The sequence below is a fragment of the Sus scrofa genome, chromosome 2 (genome assembly GCF_054392235.1).
Source record: "Sus scrofa isolate SSC_HxYL_T2T_F1_AM1 chromosome 2, Sscrofa_HxYL_maternal_Yorkshire_Landrace_v2.0, whole genome shotgun sequence".
NCBI lineage: Eukaryota > Metazoa > Chordata > Mammalia > Artiodactyla > Suidae > Sus > Sus scrofa.
Window position 1 is genome coordinate 14,077,764 of NC_139384.1, and position 22,406 is coordinate 14,100,169.

At 39.3% G+C, this 22,406-nt stretch overlaps 1 protein-coding gene and 1 long non-coding RNA gene across 2 annotated transcripts in view; both read right to left on the reverse strand.

The window, feature by feature from the left end:
* Nucleotides 1–1,989: 1,989 nt before the first annotated feature.
* The window catches only part of LOC110259266 (uncharacterized), a 109,036-nt gene continuing 88,619 nt past the window's right edge, over nt 1,990–22,406 (reverse strand). The window contains exon 5 of the long non-coding RNA XR_014836964.1: nt 1,990–2,138. This is a non-coding gene — a long non-coding RNA (uncharacterized LOC110259266). The remainder of the gene's footprint in view (nt 2,139–22,406) is intronic.
* On the reverse strand, nt 11,276–12,205 carry LOC146405113 (olfactory receptor 5AK2-like). The gene has a single exon (XM_085011118.1). The coding sequence runs from the start codon at nt 12,203–12,205 to the stop codon at nt 11,276–11,278; it is 930 nt and encodes a 309-aa protein (XP_084867244.1).

A 22,406-nucleotide genomic window follows, 5' to 3' on the forward strand; every position in this document is an offset into this window, starting at 1 on the left:
AGTTACAAAACGATGACGAACGAAATCAAAGAAAAGTGAAACAGACAGACATACCACGTTAATGGATTAGAAGACTCAATACAATGTAATGTGAGTTCTCGAATTGATGTAAAGGTTTAAGGCAGTTTCTATCAAAATTCTACACGATTTTTTAAAGACACAGATATGGTTATTCTAAAGTTTATAGGGAAAGACAAAGTAGTTAGTCCAAGGAACTCTGAAAAAGAAGAAAATGGGATGCACCACTTCACCTAATGCCAAGATGTGTCCTGTAGTTAGAGTAATCCACACTGTTATATTGTGGAGAGAGACACAAAGATGGATCATAACAGAGAACTGAGAAATAGATCCACACCAGCAAAGCCCCCGGGATTTTGATAAAGATGGAAAAGCAGTTCAGTGGAAGACGGGGAGTCTTTTCGATAAATGGCACCAGAGCAATTGGATATCCAATGAGGAAGACATGAAGCTCAACCTGAGTATACCACGCCTTAGACAAAAATTGAAAAACAAGGTAGAAATTGGTTAAAGGATATGGACAGACAATTCCCCAAAGAGGGCTCTATGCTTGGGAAACAAACACATGACAAGACGTCCAACTTCATGAGGCATTAGGGAAATGCACATGAAGGATACAATGAGAGAAAGAGAACACTACATAGCCATCAGAACGGATGAAATTCAAAAACACTCAGCGACAATATCAAACGCCTGTAAGGATGCAAAGTGTGTGAGTCTCTCACAGTGTGGCTGGTGGGAAGGGAAGATGGTCCAGTCATTCTGGAGAACAGATTGGCAGTTTCCCTAGAAAACTAAACATACACTTAGCATACCACTCAGGACTTAGCATAGCGCTCAGCAGTGAAGAATAACAGACTACTGATACTCTTAACAATTTTGATGGAACTCAAGGGCATTATGTTGGGTGAAAAAGAGCCAAGCTTGAAAGGTCACATACGTTTGTTTCCTTTTATCTAACATCCTCAAAATGACCAAGTAACAGAGATGGAGAACAGATTGGTGAATGCCGGGGATCAGGGTGGTAGGGGGAGGGAGTGGTGTGACTACAAGGGGCAGTACAAGGAAGATCTGTGTGGACTCTGACATCTGCGACAGAGTAGGTCTGTACCGTGATCACAGTGGTGTTTATATGGATCTACACATGTGATAAAATGACACACAGGAGTTCCCATTGCGGCTCAGTGGGAATGAACCCTACTAGGATCTACAGGATGGGGTTTGATCCCTGGCCTGCCTCAGTGGGTTAAGGATCCAGCGTTGCCATGAGCTGTGGTGTAGGTCACAGATGTGGCTCAGATCTGGTGTTGCCGTGGCTGGCAGCTACAGCTCTGATTTGACCTCTAGCCTGGGAACTTCTGTTTGCAGAAGTGCGGCCCTAAAAAGAGAAGCAAACAACCAAGCAAAGAACACATACAGAGTCACACACACCAACATACAAATCCTGCTTTGATGTCATAATATATTCATGCAAGATATATTCATTAAAGGAAAACGGAGTGAAAGATACAGGGGTCTCTCTGTAGTGCCCTTGCAACTTCCTGGGAATGTATATATTTTAAAAAGGAAGCTAAAAACAAGAGGAATAGGAAAATATAAAGCCTGCTTTGCAGTGATGTGAGGCTCAAGCGAGCTAATTTATGTCCCTCTGCCTGCGGAAGACCGGGTATTGAATTAGCGCTTCTCAAAAGTCCATAATAACACATGGGAGCAACACATTAAAGGCACAAAATATTGATTGATCGATGAACTCATTCAATTATTTGTCCATGCATGTCTTTTCCCTGCACACACACAGCCCCACCGAGTTCCCTCATTCCACTTCCATTACATCACCACTGATGAACGGATTCCTCCCGGTCTTGGGGCAAAGGGCCGCAGAATTCCAACCCTTTCAGCTGCCACTCCCTGTACACACTGCAGGGACACATGGCTGATGCTGAAAAACGGGATTTACTTTGTTTTACTTACACCAGTGCTGCCTCCAGATCCTCTTTCTGCAACAAGTCGAGGCTGACTGCTCCCCAGGACTCTCTGTGTGGTTCCTCCCAGTCAGGGAGTCTGTAGCTGGGGCCTGAGGGATCAGTAATGGATCCCTTGAGAAACTGGGTTCCCAGGGCCTGTGATGGAACTGGAAAAACATAACACTCATTAGTTACTCTCTGCTGAATAAAATTCAGGTTTGCAGAGGGGACAAAATGTATTTTTGTTTTACTGCCTTTAGGGACTTCTTGGTTTCTCTGTTAAGGACAGCCCTGGTATTGACAAATTTCCTTCCTTCCCTCCCTTCCTCTCTGTTTTTCTGTCTTCCCTGTCTTCCCTCTTTCCTCCCTACCTCCCTTCCTTCCTCTCTTCATCCATCCTGACTCCTTGCCTTCCTTCTTGTCTTTCTTTTTTTTTTTTCTCTTTTTATTGCTCCTCCTGTGGCATATGGACAGCATATGCTAGGGGTTGAATCAGAGTTGCAGCTGCCAGCCTGTGCCACAGCCACAGCCACACCAGTGACTGTGGTCACTAGTCTGTGACCTACACCGCAGCTACAGCGACACTGGATCCTTAACCCGCTGAGCGAGGCCAGGGATGGAACCTGAGTCCTCATGGGTTTTAGTCAGGTTCTTAACCCACTGAGTCACAATGGATACTCTCTGCCTCCCTTTTTGCAGGGCAGGTGTCTAACAAACCATCCGTGTGGTTAAAAACTCAGAAGTATCAACATCTCCCCCTCTATCCCTTGCTTCCCAATTTCTAGTTTCCTTCCCCGGGGAATTTCACTGTTACAAGTCCTATCCCCTAGAGTAGCCTGGCATTGCATCTACAAACACTCTAATGTTATAGTCTTTCTTCCTCACCCATATAAATGACAGTGTATCACACACATTTTTTTTTTTCTGGAGCTTGCATTTAACTTATTCTTTCTGGGTGATCTACATGGAAAGAGAAATCTTATGCTTTATGGGTTGCATGGTATTTTATTGAACAGCTGCATTGCCTCTTATGTGTAAGGAAAGTGTCTTCCGTTTTGGTGGACATTTATACGGTTTTGATCATTATTACTGAAAATAATCTTATGATAAATAGACTAGTGTGCATAAGTGTGAAGACATCTATAGGATTAAAAGATATTTAGGAGAGAAACCTCCTGGTCAAAGGGTGCAAACACAGTAGACATTGCCCAACTGTCCTTTGGAACAAGGCTCTGTCAATTTCAGTTGTTTCTGGCAAATCCAGAGTGATTATTCTGCAAATACTCTCTAACACACTGTGAAGAAAATACTTTTAAATTTTTGTCATTGCGATAGGAAAAAGACATATATTTTAGTTTTATTTGCTTTCTCCTATAAACCAGGTTGAGCATCTTTTCCTATGTCCAAGAGCCACTCATATTTCTTTTTCTGAGATTTCCCTGTTTACATATGTTGCCCTCTGAAAAATATTTTGTTTGCTTTTATATTAAAATCTTGTGTCAAAAACTCTCCCTTCCTTATAAAATTTGCAAATATTTATTTCTCAATGTTAATTATTTACCTTGTTAACTGTGTATTTTGACAGGCAAACACTTTTCATTTTCGTGCTAGAAATTTGTTTTGTACTTTGTGTTATACTTATAAAGACCTTCTTTACCTCAAAGATTTAAAAATAATTATCTACTTTTTATTTTTTTGTCTTTCTACGGTCACACCTAGGGCATATGGTCGCTCCCAGGCTAGGGGTCAAATCTGAGCCGTAGCCTCTGGCCTACTCTACAGCCACTGAAACGAGGAATCTGAGCTGTCTCTAACCTACACCACAGTTCAGGGCAATGCTGGATCCTTAACCCACTGAGTGAGGCCAGGGATAGAACCTGAGTCCTCATGGGTATTAGTCGGTTTCTTTACCACTGAGCCACAACAGGAACTCCATCTATTTTTGTAAAAAATGGAACCTCAGGTTTAACATTTACTTATTTATTGGTTACACTGTAGAGTTATTTTAGACATCAGCTTTAAATATACATGCATATTTTAACCCAGGTGGAATTTTTATTCTTTAGTCTACTCCTGAATAAGACAAGTTACTGATAGATTTTTCACTTCCATCTGAAGAGCTTTTTCCTAAATTTCCAGGTATTCTATCCAGAAGTTTAATAATAGTGCATTTAGAGACATATAAAAATTCCTGCTGCTACCTTATCACAAACATATTTTGGGGGTGAATCCAAATGTCCTATTGATATTTTTAGTGAGGTGTAATTGATATATAACCTTATTTTAGTTTCAGGTCTGCAACACAATCGTTTGATTTGTGTATATTGCAAAAGGATGACCATCGTAATTCGAAATAACATCTGTCACCATATACATAGTCGTAACTGTTTTTCCTGGAATAAGAACTTTAGGATTTACTCTCCTAGCAGATTTTGTCTATGCAATACAGTATTATTAACTATAGATGCCATGCTGTCCATTATATGCCCATTATTTATTTATTTTCTGACTGTCAGTTTGTACTTTGTCCTTTTTGGCTCCCTTCACCCATTTCACCCTCCCTCCACCCCTTGCCTCTGGCAACCAAGAACCTGTTGCCTCTGCCTATGAGTTTGGCGGGTTTTGTTTGTTTGTTTATTTCAGATTTCACATATAAGTGAGATCATGTGGTATCTGTCTTTATCTGACTTCTTTTACTTGGGCATACTGCCCCCCACACCCCAAATCTACCCATGTTGTTGCAATCGGCAAGGTTTCATTCTCTTTTAGGGCTGAATAATGTTCACATTTTCTTTATCCCTTCATCCCTTGATGGACACTTGGTTTGTTTCCACATCTTAGCTATTGTAAATAATGCTGCGATGAATATGGGGGTGCAGAGATCCTTTTGAGTTAGTGTTTTCATTTTCTTCAGATCAATACCCATATGTGGAAATGCTGGGTCACATGGTAATTCTATTTTTAATGTTGAAAATCCCTATACTGTTTTTCACTATGGCGATACCATTTTACATTCCCACCAACAACGCAGAAAGAGTCTCAATTTTTCTACATTCTCATTGAAACTTAGCTTTTTTTTAATAATAGGTATACTAAATAGTACAATATCTTATTGTCGTTTTGATTTTTCTTTCCCTGATGATTCGTGACATTTAGCATCTTTTTATGTACATTTTAGCCAACTGTCTCTCTTTGGAAAAATGTCTTTTCAAATCTTTGGCCCATTTTTAATTTGGTTTGTTAGTTTTTTGCCATTGAGCACAGGAGTTTCTTGAATATTCTGGACATTAGCATTTTATGAAATGTGAAACACACACATTCTTTTTCTCATACCATCTCTCATCAGGTTCTACTACAAGAGACTGCACATAGTTCCCTGTGCTGTACAGTAGGACCCCAGGCTTATCCATGCAAAATGCAATAATTTGCATCTACCAACCCCAAGCTCCCCGCCCATCCCACTTCCTTCCTCCTTCTCTCAGTCATCCTCATGTCAGCTCTCCCTGTGTGTGATTTGTTTCTGTTTTATAGATAGGTTCATCTGTGCATACTTTAGATTCCACACATAAATGACATCAAGGGGTATTTGTCTTTCTCCTTCTGACTTCACTCAGTATGGGAATCTCTAGTTGCATTCATGTAGCTGCAAGTGGTCCTGTTTCATTCTTTTTTATGACTGAGTAGTATTCCACTGCGTATAGGTAGCACATCTTCTTAATCCGTTCATCTTCCAATGGTTGTTTACATGTCTTGGCTATTGTGAATAGCGCTGCTCTGAACACAGGGGTGCATGTATCTTTTTGAATTATAGTTCTGTCTGAAGACATGCCCAGGAGTGGGATGGCTGAATCATACGGTAGTTCTATATTCAGTTTTCTGAGGAAGCTCTATACTGTTTTCCATAGTGGTTGTATCAATTTACATGCCCACCAACAGTATGGGAGAGTTCTCTTTTCTCCACACGCTCTCCAGCATTCGTTCTCTGTAGACTTATTCATGATGGCCATTCTGACCCGTGTGAGGGGTTACCTCACTGCTATTTTGATATGCATTTCTCTGCTTATAATAGGATGTATTAACGATTCTCAGAAATGCTTATAGGTTTCACCATAGAGAGGTTATGCCTATTTTGTTCTGTTGCCCACAGAATATTTTATGCTTTTGGATGCTATTTTAGTGGTATTAAAACTCATTTCTATTTTTTATAATGTTATAGACATAAGAATGATTTTTTCTACTTATGGCAGTTTGTTGCTTTTCTAATTTCTCATTTATTTCTAGCCACATGATTGGCCCTATTGTTTATAGCAGTTAATTCTCCTGGGTATGTCCTGAAAAAAGTCATCTTCTCTTCAAATAATTAGTTTTACTTCCTTTTGCCTCGTTCCTTTTTTTTTTTTTTTTTTTTTGGACTGCCTTCTGTAATGTAAGTGCTTTCGATCAGTAGCTCCAGAATAATTTTAAGAACAATTTTGACCGAGGCCATCTTTTACTTGTTTCTGAGATTAAATGGATGCTGTCAGTGTTTTCGTATAAATAGGATCAAGTCTTTGGGCTGAAATATTTTAAATTTTGTTTAAACACTGGAATTAAGAATAAATGTTTAACCTGAGGAATAGTTTTTAAGTATCTTTGGATATGATTTAATGATTTATCTTTTAACAATTAAAACATACATCATTATATGAATAGATTTTTCTATTATCAAACTATTCTGTGCTCCTATAATACAACTAACCTGATTATGGTGTATTATTCTTCACTATGCTGCTGAGGTTTTTTTTCTTTGTGTGTGTTTATATTTTTACCATGTATTTATATATTAATCTTTGCGTGTGGCAGTGGAGTATAGTTTTTGAGCTGTCTTTGATGCTTAGTTTATAAAACTTATGTTGAAACATTTGTTTTTTTCCCATGGTCACCAACAGGTCAAGCTTTATTGATATTGTCTATTTCTTAATATTTGTTTAGAACTCTAGGGCTTGGTGCTTTTTGGCAAAAATGTTGCACTTTCACAACTTTATTTCTCCTATATTACCTGTTGTTTAACTTTTCCTGTGGTAACTTCTTGCAGTCAGTATTCCCTTAGGAAAACCAGTCATTCCATCAGACTTGCTAATACATTTGGATATTGTTATTGTTTAGTATTCTCTCATTTACAAATTTTTTTGTTCCCCAGTATTATTTTTCTTGATCAATCAGCAAGTGATTTATCCATTTTATTGTGATGTTACCTTTCGCCCCAGAAAATGAGTTCTTGATTTTACTATTTCTGTTACTTAATAGATTTTAAATATTAATTTAAAAAATAATGATTACTCTCTTATCCTTACCTCATATTATTTTCTCATGCCTTAAAATGTATGCTTACATAATTTGTTATAATTATTCCCTATTTACTAACACTAGTATTAATAGAGCTATAAAATTTTATTTGAAAACCCTCTGTAGTTTATAGAGGATTATGTAATGGTTTGCAAATTATTGTTTTATAGATATGTAGCAATATTGTTTTTATTTCGTCTTCACCCTAGGCTTTGTTTCAATGAGAATTTTCAGTTTTAAGTGGACGAATTTAGTTTTTACGTTCAAGCTTTATTATTAAATTCCAGCTCTACGATTTTGAAGCAGAGAATATGTTACGTACTCTTCCTGACTTTTGCATTAATTGCATTTTTATAATAATCCCATGGACACATGAATAGGAAAGAAGAAAGGATGGAAGGAAGAAAAGGAAAAAAAGAAAGAAAGGAAAAATGGAAGAAAGAGAAAAGGAAGTTAGTTTCCTGGTTCCAAGTTAATATGAAGATAAAATTCAGTTCCCCCAATATATCAGCCTGTCATGTGTCTAACACAATGTCAACAGTCACAAAACGCCAGTAAGAAACATGTTTCTCCCTGGACCTCCCATGCCCAAAAGGCGATGGGAAGAAGGCTAACAGCTCCCTCTTGTAAGGGACGGAGACTTTTTCTTGCCAATGACATAGCTTTCCTACCTTTTTCCTTCCCCCTCTTGAGCATTGCTTACTGAAACATCTCTGCTTTGTGACAGAGATATTCTAGAGGGAGTACCTGGGTCCCTGGTCCATACCTGGAAACCTTCAGCAAAACCCAAAGCCCATACCCCGTAAAAAGACCCACCCCAGGCCTTCTTCCTGATCTGTCCACAGCTTCTGTGGCGTGTGTTGCAGAAGCCCAATTTTGACTCCTAAGCTTTGCCTCCAGGTGTGTTTGGTTGGTGGGCCTTAAGAATATAGAGTTTCTCAACACAAATTTGTTCTCATTGACCATGTCAAGTAGCTCTTCTGCAATCACGTTTTAAACATTTGTTCTTAACTGGGTCTATCATGGACAGGAAGAAATAAATTTGTGACAATTATGTGTTTTCTTTGTCCCCCTACCTTCTATTTTTCTACTTTATGAATATTAAGTTGCTCTTATTTAACACATGATTTTCCCAAGAACATTTCTGCCCCTGTCCAATTCCTCTGTGTAAGGCATTTATAGGCACTGCATTTAAGAACGTGTCTGTAAGGAGACACATGAAGATAGTGAAACTTAAGATCTGTCCTCAGAACCGTATGGTATTGGCACAGAAACAGAACTACAGATCAGTGGAACAGGAGAGAAAGCCCAGAATTAAACCCACACGTCTATAGCCAACTCTTCTATGGCAAAGGAGGCAAGAATATACAATGGAGAAAAGCCAGCCCCTTCAACAAGTGGTGCTGGGAAAACTGGACAGCCACATGGAAAAGAAGGAAATTAGAACACTCCCTAACACCATACACAAAAATAAACTCCAAATAGATTAAAGACCTAGATATAAGACCAGACACTAGCAAACTCTTAGAGGAAAACACAGGCCAAACACTCTCCGACATAAATGACAGCAACCTCTTCTCAGATCCACATCTTAGAATAAGGACAGTAAAAACAAAAATAAACAAATGGGACTCAATGAAACTTCAAAGTTTCTGCACAGCAAAGGAAACCCTAAACAAAATGAAAAGACAACCCACAGAATGGGAGAAAATATTTGCAAATAAATCAACTGACAAGAAATTCATCTCCAAAATTTACAAACATGTCTTACAGCTCAATATCAAAACACCAAACAACCCCATCCAAAAATGGGCAGAAGATCTAAACAGACAATTCTCCAAAGAAGACATAGGGACGGCCAAAAACACATGAAAAGATAGTCAACATCACTCATCATCAGAGAAATGCAAATCAAAACCCCTCTGAGGTACCAGCTTACACCAGCCAGAAGGGCCATCATCCAAAAGTCTACAAACAATAAGTGCTGGAGAGGCTGTGGAGAAAAAGGAACCCTAGTACACTGTTGGTGGGATTGCAAATTGGTGCAACCACTGTGGAAATCAGTATGGAGATGCCTCAGAAAACTAAACATAGAACAACGATTTGATCCAGCAATCCCACTCCTGGGCATCTATCCAGAGAATACCACGACTCGAAAAGACACATGTACTCCAATGTTCACTGCAGCACCATTTGCCATAACCAAGACATGGAAACAACCTAAATGTCCATCGACAGAGGAGTGGATCAAGAAGATGTGGTACATATGCACAATGGAATATTACTCAGCCATTAAAAAGAATGAAATACTGGCATTTTTAGCAACATGGATGGACCTTGAAAATTTCATGGTAAGTGAAGTCAGCCATACAATGAGACACCAACATCAAATGCTATCACTTACATGTGGAATCTGAAAACAGGACACAATGAACTTCTTTGCAGAGCAGATACTGACTCATAGACTTTGAAAAACTTATGGTTTCCAAATGAGACAGGCTGGGGGCTTGCAGGGGATCCACTGGGGGTTTGGGAAGAAAATGCTATAAAATTGGGTCGTGATGATCATTGTACAACTATAAATGTAATATATATATATATATATATATATGTATATATATATATAAAGATTTGTCTCTGTCTCCTGAGACAGTTCAGCTAAAGATAAAAGTAAAGATTTCTTCCCCTGCAGGAAAGGACTTTATGACCTACCAGATTGAAAACAGGATTTCTCTCTGCAGAGGGTAGTATGGACATGTCGCCAGGAGTCCTAAAAAAAAAATTAGAGTTTCCTAATTTGGGGATTCATCTCCTGTAATGCATTCCTGTAATGGGCTGGTACTATCTGAATTTTCTTGGTATTTTTCAGGTTATGTTTGGCTCTAAATCATAGTATTTCTGCCTCAGTCCACAGTTTGGAACTTCTGGAAATGTTGAGAAAGCCTGGAAACTTCCATCCTGTCAGTCATCTCATTCACAGCTTCTTATGGTTCAACTGAAGAATGAGATTGAGAGAAGAAAGACCACATGGGATCTCAGCCTTTTTGTTAACATGTCTGTTGACAGAATGGGCATATGCTTTGATTTTATTTTCTCCCAAGTGGACAGAACACTCGTGTTCAAGTCCAGGCAGGACTTCTTGTGTTTGGCCTGGTTTCTTCCATCGTTCTCCACTCTTGGAGATTGAGGGAAATAAAGCATCAATTCTGGATTAGTGAGGCTGCTCTGAAGCACCACATTCGGCATTGAATTTGACCCTTCAAGAAGGCACAGGTGGAGAGTCAAGTTATATTTAAAATACAACTTTACCAATAGTACACTGATATGCACCCTATCTGCCAGATGCCTGTGTCAGGTTCTTAGCTGGTTAGAGCTCGTGTATGGAGGGGACGGGTATTGATCTGTAATGCCTGAATGTACATGTATGAGGATTCATTCAACTGTTCCTTTCTTCCTCTTGCTTTGGGCACATTTTCTCCAAAGATATGGAGAATTTCTGTAACTCATTCTTCATAACATGAAAATAGCTTAGCTATAGAGTAAAAGCAAGAGTAATGATATCTCTCAAGGGAAAACAGAAAAGATTTTTGCACTGGTGAGTCTTTATGCTATGGTTGTTGGAGGTACTTTCCATCGCTGACCATCCATTTTTCTTTATTTTTATTTTCTATCTTAAAGGCAAGTATATTTGGGAAATACTCATGCCTCAGAATGGACAAAAGGAATATCAAAGCTCTTTCAAGATGCTTTCTCTCCAAGAAATATGTGAATTAGAAAGTTATGTATTTCATCCTTTCAGATGTTTTTATTACCTTTCACGAGGTTTTCATATAGCTAAGAAATTACACTTTATATCGTTTTCGTTGTTTGTATCTCACATGTATTTGACACACCTTCTGCTGTTGAGAAATGAGAGAGAAATTTTGGCTTGCTTGTTGAACATGCTGAGTTAGTAGTTGGTGTCCAAGCTAGAAACACTTCTTTCCAACCCCTTTCAGAGCTTCTCTCACATCTTGGTTTCTCAGGCTGTAGATGAGGGGGTTGAACATGGGGATCACAATCCCATAAAACACGGAAGCCAGTTTTTCTTGCTCTTGAGACTCTAGGGTGCGGTGGTGCAGATACATGTAGGACAGAGTCCCATAGAAAAGGGTGACTGCTGTCAGGTGGGAGGCACACGTGGAGAAGGCTTTTCTCCTCCCTGCAGCAGAAGAGATCTTCAGGATGGCAGCCAGGATAAATACGTAGGAAAAGATGACGACCGACACAGTGCACGTCAGGTTAAACCCCACAAAGGCTGCTAGAAGCATGATGTTGAAGTAAATACTGGAGCACGAGAGGGCAAGAATTGGGGGTGCATCACAGAAAAAGTGGTTAATTTTATTGGATTTGCAAAAGTTCAGTTGGAAAGTAAAACTTGTGTTTACAGAAGCATTTAGGAAGCCCATGAAGTATGAACCAATTACAAGCTGAATGCAGACTCTCTGGGACATGACTGTTGGATAGCGGAGTGGGTTACAGATGGCCACATAGCGGTCCACTGCCATTGCGGCCAGGATGTAGCCGTCACTTGTTGCAAAAGCACCGTAGGTTAGCAACTGCACCATGCAGCCTATGAATGAGATAGAGTGTTCTGTCCCCACAAAGTTTTGCAACATCTTGGGAGTGATAGCAGTAGCATAGCAGAGATCAACAAAAGCCAAGTTTTGGAGGAAAAAGTACATGGGGGTGTGAAGGGAAGCTTCAATCTTGATGAGCAGGATCATGCCAATGTTACCCACCAGGGTGACCACATAGATCCCCAGAAACACTATGAAGAGGACAAGCCAAGACTTGTGTTGACCAGCAAATCCCAGGAGAATGAATTCATTCACTTTGGTGCCATTGTTTTGTTCCATGGGTGGCAAAGATGAAGTATCAGCTGAAAAGCTGCCGAAAAAGAGAAGCAGAGAAAGCTAAGACCACTGGGAGCATCCACCTAATTGTGCAGTTGGAAATGGTATATTTAAGTCCATAGTTAATTTTGAGAATATTTTCCATGACATATCTTGCTTAGACTTTAAAGGCTGAACCTCCACCTGGCTGAGATTATTTCTTCTATAGTTTGGGGAAGTTGCCATGGCCCAGTAGCTGTGTTCTCAGCATGCAAACTGATGGTACAGTTAAGAAAGGTATCAATTTGGGGATTATATAAGTACATTTTGGGGGGCCACACCTGTGGCACATTGATGTTTCTGGGTCAGTGATCCAATCTGCGTCCTTGCAGTGACCTGAACTCCTGCAGTGACAAGGCCAGATTCTTAACCTTCTGGGCCCAAAGGGAACCCCTATAAGAACATTCTTTTCGTTAAGTATGCTTTCCTTGGTCCTGCCTACATTTTAATTGGAAATCCCAGTGTGCCTGAATACTCATCATTCTGTTTGAAACTCTGACATGGCCACGGGGTCCTGTATGATCTCGTTCCCACCTATGTCCGTATTTTCCCTTTATTTTTTCCCCTTCCTAGGCCCTTCTTCTCTGCCATGATGGTTTCTTGCATGGAATCGTAGAGTTGCTTATGGAAGTGTTTATCAAAGTATTTATGGTAAAAGATGATTTTCTTCAGAAATGTTCTCATCTGCTGTGGCCCAGTATTTTTGTATAAGCAAAGAAAAGGTCTTGGTAGGGTAAAATGTGTGATAATTCAAATGCTCAATCCCGCTTTAAGTAGTTATCTCATCATGGACGAGAAACAGAGAATCTAAGGACTGATGCTGGTCCATGGGCCACACACTGAGCAGCACTGCTCTCTGGTGTCCATGCATCGTAATTTACTGATGAGCCTTCCTGGTGATGGACAGCCGATTGCCTACAACTTGCCTCCACTACAAACAACTCAGTGTGAAATTTTTCTAGGGTCTATTGCTAGGAACAGAATTTTTCAATCTGAGGCTATGCACATATTTAATTTGACCAGGTTCTTCCAGATCACTTTCCACAATGGATACCTTAGCCCAAACTCCTCGTATTTGCGCATGCGGATTTCCACGTCTGCACCTCCTACTGAAGACTGGTATTTTGCTAATGTTTTCTTGGTCGGGAAAATGAGTAAAAGCGATGTCTTATTTTTATTTGTTTTCTCCCATTTAAGTACGAGTAACTTTGATCATTACTTAATGTTCTCCTGAGAATTTGGGGATTTTACTGTTTTGCAAATTGCTTGCTAAATTTTTCTGTGAATGTTTCTTTTTTCATTTTTACTTTTTTTCTTTTTAGGAACACACCTGCACATATGGAAGTTCCCATGTTACGGGTCGAATCAGAGCTACAGCTGCCAGATTATGCCATAGCCACAATAATGCAGGATCTGAGCCATCCGAACCACAACTCATGACAACATTGGATCCTTAACCCGCTGTGTGCGGCCAGGGATTGAACCTGCAACCTCATGGTTACTAGTCGGCTTCGTTTCCACTGCACCACAACAGGAATTCCTTGTGAATGTTTCTATTGAGTTGAGTTTACATGTTCTTTATTTATCCAAGATTTGAATCTGTGGTCATTTGACAAAGATTTTCTTTCATTCTGTCATTTATTATTTTGTCTATAATATCCTCCATGGGAGAGAAATCCTTAAATGTAAAATAATAATTTATCATTTTCTTGCCTTATGGTTTGTTCTTTTGAAAAATTAAATGAATGAAGGCCATCTCTTTCCTAGTTGATGTCCCCAGGAGAGTAAAGAACAATAATCATAATTGTTTTCAGTTTTTTATATATAATGATTTAAAAATTTTTTTCATTATAGCTGGTTTACAGTGTTATGCCGATTTTCTACGGTAGAGTCATGTTTAATAAGTCCACAAATAACAAATGCTGGAGGGGGTGTGGAGAAAAGGGAACCCTCCTGCACTGTTGGTGGGAATGGAAGCTGGTACAACCACTCTGGAGAACAGTATGGAGGTACCTTAGAGAACTAGACATACAACTACCATGTGACCCAGCAATCCCACTCTTGGACATATATCCGAACAAAACTTTCCTTGAAAGAGACACATGCACCCGCATGTTCATTGCAGCACTATACACAACAGCCAAGACATGGAAACAACCCAAATGGCCATCTACAGATGACTGGATTATAAGATGTGGTGCATAAACACAATGGAATACTACTCAGCCATAAAAAAGAACAAAATAATGCCATTTGCAGCAACATGGAAGGAACCTGAGACTCTCGTGCTGAGTGAAGTAAGTCAGAAAGAGAAAGACAAATACCTTATGATATCGCTTATACCTGGAATCTAATATATGGCACAAGGGAACATGTCCACAGACAAGAAGATCATGGACTAGGAGAACAATTTTTTTCTCAGTTTGAAATGAGCTGTTGGCATGTGGTAGCTGCTGCAGTATGATATATTATATCACACAAATAATTTTGTTTTGGCTGTGCCCATGTCAATGTGGGGTTCCCAGGCCACAGATCAAATACGTGCCATTGAAGTGACCCTGAGCCACAGCAGTGGCAACACTGGATCTTTTACTGTGAGGCCACCAGGGGACTCCTCATACAGAATTTAATATACATTATTTGTGTTTTCCCAATATTTACTTTTTTAAAAAGAAAGCAGAACTAGGACCTACTATATAGCACAGGGTAAGCTACTCAGCCCTTTGTAATAACCTATATGGGAAAAGAATCTGAGAAGGAATGCATGTAGGTATATGTATAACTGACTCACTTTGCTCTAAACCTGGAACTAGGACAACTTTCTAAGTCAACTATACTCCAACAAACTTTATTTTTAACGAAGATCAGCCTGCTTTAGACAAACAAACAAACAAACAAACAAGCAAAGAAGAAAGCAGACTAACAGAACAGAAAGTGATTGCAGTCTCTGTGCCTGTGTTTCTGTGTTTGGGTGGGGTGTGCAAAACACTTAAATCTTGTAAAGAACTGTGTGCTTTGACTCGTTATTTAAACATTTACACACAAAACTAGACCCAATTATGTTACAGGAAAGTTCTACCAAACTTTTGTGAAACTGATAATTCTAATACAGCACAATATGTTCCTGCAAGTTAGGGAAAGTTTGAGAAAAGAAAATTTGAATCAATTTCACTTCTGGATGTATGTGTAAAGAATAAATATTCACGAGTCAGATCCACCTATACCTTAAACAAATGATTGCCAGAGGTCTCAGAAAAGGCTCCAGTGAATAGCTATTTCCTCCTTCCCCAGGACGTGAACGAGTTGAGAAATAAAAGAAATGTATATAGGAGCCCATTATGTCACCTCCAGACACCTGGGAGAAGACTTTCTTGGTCAGGTTACTTGTGCCCAGTCAACAACCTGAGGAGACAGGCTTATCCACCCAGTGTTGGTGGCAGTGACTGGGTCATGCCTGTTGCAAGTTGTGGTGAAGCACCTCTGAGATGCAGGGGGGACAAGGGCCCAGCAGCCTGGCTGCTCCTGAGGGGGTGGAGCAGGGCATGCCAGGTGGTTCCTAGATTTACTGATCAGATATGCTGCTGCACCCTTCTGGGAAGACTGAGTGGCTAGAAAGGGAACAGGATGGCCATGATTCCACAAAATGAGCCCCTTTTGCACGAAAGAAATATCAGAAGTAGGGAAAGAAGTATTTTCCATCAGCCATCAAGGCCATCAGCATATCAACATGATAGGCCCCCCATATTAACTTATAAGCACAATGTAATTTCAGTGAAATGCTTGGGAGGATTTTATGTCCATCTGTACCAACGTGCAAAATTTATATAGAAGAAAAAAGAACTAAAGACTGCTAAGAGAATTTCAATGGACAAAAAGGGAGAACGTGTCCTATCAGCTATCAGAACTTACTCTAAAGCAATAATAATAAGGCCAGTGTGGTACTAGTGTGAGGGCAGACAAACAGATCAATGGAGATAAAAGATATCATAAACAGGCCCACAAGTCTTCAGAAGCGTGAGGTATGAAAACAGTAGTGTGTGCATCAGTACAAAAGACCCAATAAACGGTGGTGCTATAATGTTTATACATATAAAAAATTGTACGGTATTCCTACATTACATTTTACTATTCCAAATGGATTAAGGATTAAACTGTAAAGGTGTGAGAATAAAACAGCAGAATATCTATGACCTAGCTATGCACTGAAAAATTTAATAAAGATAGAAGTGTACAGAAAGCGAAACACTGAAAATTCAACTATATCTAAATTAAAAACACCAGCGTTATGTAAAAGAAAAGACAGATGAAAACTACTATATTTAGAATGGATAAACAAGGAGGTATTTATACCACAGGGATCTATTTCCAATCTCCTGGGATGGACCATCATGGAAAAGAATTTTAAAAAGTACACACACACACACACACACAAACACACATATAACTGAGTTATTTTGCTATACAGGAGAAATTGGGACAACACTGTAAATCAACTGTACTTTAATAGAAAAATAAAAGACTAGAAACGGACCTGAAATTTACTCAGGTCAATCGGTTTCTGACACATATAAACAATTAGTACCCAGTACATTTAAGTAATTTCCAAAAACGGCTCCAAGTGGAAAATTCGCAAAAGATATAATCAGGATAGTTAGAGGAGGAAAAACGCAGTCAATAGAAATATGGATATACATGTAGAGCATGAGGAATGCAGTCTATTAATGATGCATTGAAAGATAATTTTATACTTCTCAGTATAAAAATACATATTTTAAGTGGGAATGTGGATTCATACATTCCTGATGCAAAGGTAAATTAGAACAGTCATGGAGATAAATTTGGAAATGTTGATAAACTTTGGTCCAAAGTTTTTGTTAAAGGAATATATTCAAGATAAATTTTTGTCCATGTAAAAAAGGATATATATATATCCACATATATACACATGTCAGTATATGTATGAATATGTGTACCTATAATATACACACAGAAGAAGGGCCACAGCAGCATCTTTGAACGTAGGAAAAAAGAAACCATTAAAGAAATAAGTATGAATTCAGTCAACTGGTGCTACATTCCCTATGTAGGTAACTTTCTGAAGTCGAATGCTGAGTAATAGAAAGCAATGGAGGAAGTTAGTTAGTGGCTACATGGGTGGTTGTTGCATAATTTGGACATTTTTATGCCCCTTAAATATTGTGCAAGGACAGAATTTCTCACCCCCGCACATCAGCAGAGGTCCTTACTCTGATGTCAGCAACACCAGGAAGAACTGCAGAGCCACGGACGTGATGGTCACGGTGGGATAAGACGTGCTTTAGTGGTGGGGAGCATAGCAAAGCAAACCTGTGGCTGACATGGACCATCCGGCTCTTGCAAATTTCTTCAGAAATAAACCGAGTGGGATGAGTTTGTGGTGCAAGAACAAGGACCACTTCTCTTCTTCCGACATTTAGTCAGGCCTAAAGGCCAATGAGAATGTGTATGTGGCCTCCTCAGGTACAATTACAGTGCAACATATTAGAAAAGGAGGTTTCTGTCCAGTGGGTGAAAGCACTGGTCAGAGGAACCTAGCACTGCTCATGAGTCCATTTAAACTAGAATCTGGATGAGTTAATGACATTTGCTGTGTTAATTTAATCATTCTGAATGCAAATAAAATGCATGATGTGGTAGTTTTCATGACGTATGTAAAAACTAGTACAAAGGACTCATGACACACATACAACGACCAATACACAAACACAAGACAAGAACCCATGTATTTTGAACGTGCTTAATCTAGCCTGAATCCTGGAGCTTCTGAAGTTTCATTTATATTGAGCACAATGCATCTGATAGGACCTGGGTGTGAATGCTGATCCCACCACCTCATAGAGACAAATGATGTCAGCCCCAGCCCTTGCCTCAGTTCTACCTTATATAAAATGGGGATCGCAGAATAACTTGGAACGTAATAATGCTCCTTGTGACACTGTGTATAATAGCAAAAGTGTGGAAATGGAGTTAAATAAGTAGGAATAGTTTCATATTATGCGTCCATACACAGTCCAAAGAGAATGAGAAAACTGTATACTCCTATGGAAAGGTGATGCTATCACAGTGTCAAATGAACAAAGCAAATTGCTGAATAATATCTATAGTGTGGATCCTCTTAATATAAAGTTTTTTTTCCCTTTAAAACTCTCTATTTCTCATTTTCTTTATTTATCCATGAAAAAGCCCTGAAAGGGATCACACCAAACTTTTAATGGTTATCCTTGGGCATGAGAATGAGGAGAGAAACTTTTTTTAAAAAATTAATTTGAACTTAACTTCTTGCATACAGGTGATATCTGCACAGAGTTAAATGAAACTAGTTAAGCTCACAATGCAAAAATTTAGCAATCCTTTCCCTCTCACCAATTCCACTCCTAAGGAGACGGTTTGCAGCCCTTTCAGCTTAATGTTTGTTATTGTTGTTGTTATTATTATTATTATTATTTATGGCTGCACCCACTGCATATGGAAGTTCCTGGGCCAGAGATTGAGTCCAAGCCACAATTGTGACTTAGGGCACAGCTGTGGCAATGCCAGATCCTTTAGCCCACTGCGCTGGGCAGGGATTGAACCCTCACCTTCCCAGAGATATGAGGCATTGTAGTCACATGCTCAACACACTGTGCCACAGTGCGAACTCCTAGAGAGAAAGTTCTTTGAAATTTTAAACTTCATCACCTTTTCATTGTAAAAGAACTTTAACTGTTTTAAGAAGGAAGAGGAAGGGCAAGAAGTCACATCTGCCTTGTAATGATGTGACTTAAAGTGACATGATTGATGTAAACACCCCAGCACAGAGGCAGCACTGAAAGGGCACTCAAATCGGGTCATGAGGACACATGCACATACCACACTAAAGCCTTCTGCTGCTCACTGCTCCTCACTCCTTCAGTTAATCATTCAATCGTGTGCTCATTCATATCCTCCTCAGACAACACGCAGCCCAGTTCGGTTCCTCACTCCATTTCCATTGCGTCACCAGGGATGAAGGGATTACTCCTGGTCTCGGGGCGAAACTTTCGTTCTGACCCCTGTGCTCCACTGTTACCAGCACACACTGGGATGATAACATGGCTGCTTTGGGAAACAGGCTTTGCTTTCTCTTACTTACACCCGAGCTGCTCCCAGATTTTCTTTCTGCACCTGGCACAGGATGATTGGCCACCAGGCTCTCTGTGTGTTTCCTCCTAACTGGGGAGTTTAAAGCTGGAGCCTAAGGGATAGATCCCTGCTCCCTTGAGAACCTGAGCTTTCAGGGGCTGTGATGGAGTCGGAATAAGCAAGGTTCAGTAGTTATTTTCAGCTAAAGAGCATTTAAGCTTTCTCTAGAGAAGGTGTGTTTCATCATGCTATTGTCATTAGGGACGTTTTGCGTGTGTGTGTGTTGCTTTGCTGTAGAACAATGTCTTTAGAAATTTTTCTTGTTAAAAATGCGGTTGAATAACTTTTACAATGTCTCAGAATTTGTGTTCGGTTCTAGAAAACTGACTTTTTCACCACAACAAGCAAAAAACAGGGACATCTGGAAAAAAGAATTTCAAAGCGAATCAAATTTAAATCCATAGTCCTTAATATGTCAAATAGATTTACTACTATTTGAATAAGTTTATTTTACCACTTTGAATATTTTTTTAATTTGCAGAAAAAAATGACTCTTGATCCCTCTTTCTTTCTTTTCTAATAATGTTTCTACTTCAAAAATCAGCCCTGGATACAGCCACCCTTTCTTCCAGTGGCACTTTACACCTTCACAATATTTCAGAGAACAAATTGTGGTAGCAGAGATTCTGAGTAGTGTTTGGCTGTGAAGCTGCTCGCATTAAACCTTTAGTTAATGAGGAGAAAGCTAGAGCCAGTGAGTTTGTAGTTTCTGGCCTGAAGGAGGGTTACTGCCCAAGTCCAGTGAACTGACATTCATTGGCAGCCTGCAACCCAGAATGGGGCTCCCACCAGACTCCAGCCATGTCTCAGACTTCTAACTTCCAAAACTGTGAGAAAGAGACGTCTGCAGTTTAGAAGCCACTCAGTCTGTGTACACTCTAACAGAGCTTCACTGACTAACACATCTGGAAAGCACTATACATACACTTACATGTTTACATTGGCCAAAGGAGACACATTATAACCCGCCAAAGGAAGATAACACAGCCACAGAAATGCAGATCTGAGCCACATCTGGGACCCGTGCCACAACTTCTGGCAAAGGCGGGTCCTTAACCCACTGAGTGAGGCCAGAGACTGAACCCCCATTCCCATGGATACTAGTTGGGTTCTTAACCGATTGAGCCTCCACAGGAACTCTTTGTCTCCCTTTTTGGAGGAGAGGTGTCTGACAAACCATCCATGGGGTTAAAAACCAGATGTACCAGCGTGCATAGAGTAAAAAAAATCTCTCTCTATCTATCCCTTGTTTCCAAGTTTCTAGTTTCCTTCCCCCCAGAATTTCACTGCTACAACTTCCGTATTTCCCTAGATTAGCCTGGCATTGCATGGATACATTCTGATGTTAATGTCTTTCTTCCTCACCCATATAAGTGACAATGTATCACTCTCAATTTTTCCCTGCAGCTTGGATTTGTCTTAATATTTCTGGGTGATCTATAGGAATCATCTCACTCTTTATTGGTTGTATGGTATTTTATTGAACAGTTGCATTGCTTCATATGTTTAATCAAACTCTCTTCCCTATTGGACAGTCATATGGTTTTCAATCTTTATTAATAAAAAGACTTGTATAATAAATAGACTAGTGTGCTTACGTGTGACTATACCTCTAGGATTAAAAGATATTTAGAAGAACCTATAGGTCAAAGGGTACAAACACAGTTGACATTGTCCAAGTGTCCTTTGGAACAAGGCTCTGTAAATTTAAATTTCTTCTAGCAGATCTAGAGTGATCATTTCCTCTTTAACACAATGTGAAGAAAATTGTTTAAAATTTTGTCATTGTGATAAGGAAAAAACTATTCTAGTTTTATTTGCTTCTTCCTATAAAGGAAATTGAACATCTTTTCCTATGTCCAAGAACCACTGGTATTTCTTTTTCTGTGAATTGCCTGTTTAAATATGTTGTCCTCTGAAAAATATTTTGTTTGCTTTGATAGTAATATCTTGAGTGAAAAACCTTTTCTTATAAAATTTGCACATATTTATTTCTCAATATTAATTATTTACATTGTTACTTGTATTTTTAACTCAATGAAGTTTATTACATTTAGGTTGTACAATGATCACCACAACCCATTTCATAGCATTTCCATCTCAAATCCCCTTCTCACCCTCCCACCCCCAACCTGTCTCCTTTGGAAACCATAAGTTTTTCAAACTCGGTGAATCAGTATGTGTTCTGCAAAGAAATTCACTGTGTCCTTTTTTTAGATTCCACACGTAAGTGATAGATAGCATATGATGTTGGTGTCTGTCTGACTAACTTCACTTAGCATGATAATTTCTAGGTCCATCCATGTTGCTGCAAATGCCATTCCTTCTTTCCTTTTATTGGCTGAGTAATATTCCATTGTGTACATGTACCACCTCTTCATTATCCACTCCTCTGTCAATGGGCATACAGGTTGTTTCCATGTCTTGCCTGTTGCATGTAATACTGCAATGAAACATAGGAGTACATGTATCTTTTCGAGTCATGGATTTCTCTGGATAAATGTCCAGGAGTGGGACTGCTGGATCAAATGGTAGTTCTATGTTTTGCTTTCTGAGGAATCTCCACACTGTTTTCCACAGTGGTTGCACCAATGTATATTCCCACTAACAGTGCAATAGGGTTCCCTTTTCTCCACACCTGCTCCAGCATTTAAGGTTTATAGACATTTTGATGATGGCCATTGTGGCAGGTGGAAGGTGGAAGCTCATAGTAGTTTTGATTTGCATTTCTCTAATAATGAGTAATGTTGAACAGATATAAATTGTCTGTTTATATCTTCTGCCCATTTTTCTTTTTTTTTGATGGGGTTGTTTGTTTTTTTGGTATTGAGCTGCAGGAGGTGATTATAAATTTTGGAGATGAATCCCTTGTCAGTCACTTCATTTGCAAATATCTTCTCCCATTGTGTGGGCTCTCTTTTCATTTTTTTTAGGTTTTCCTTTGCTGTTCAAAGTCTTTTAAGTT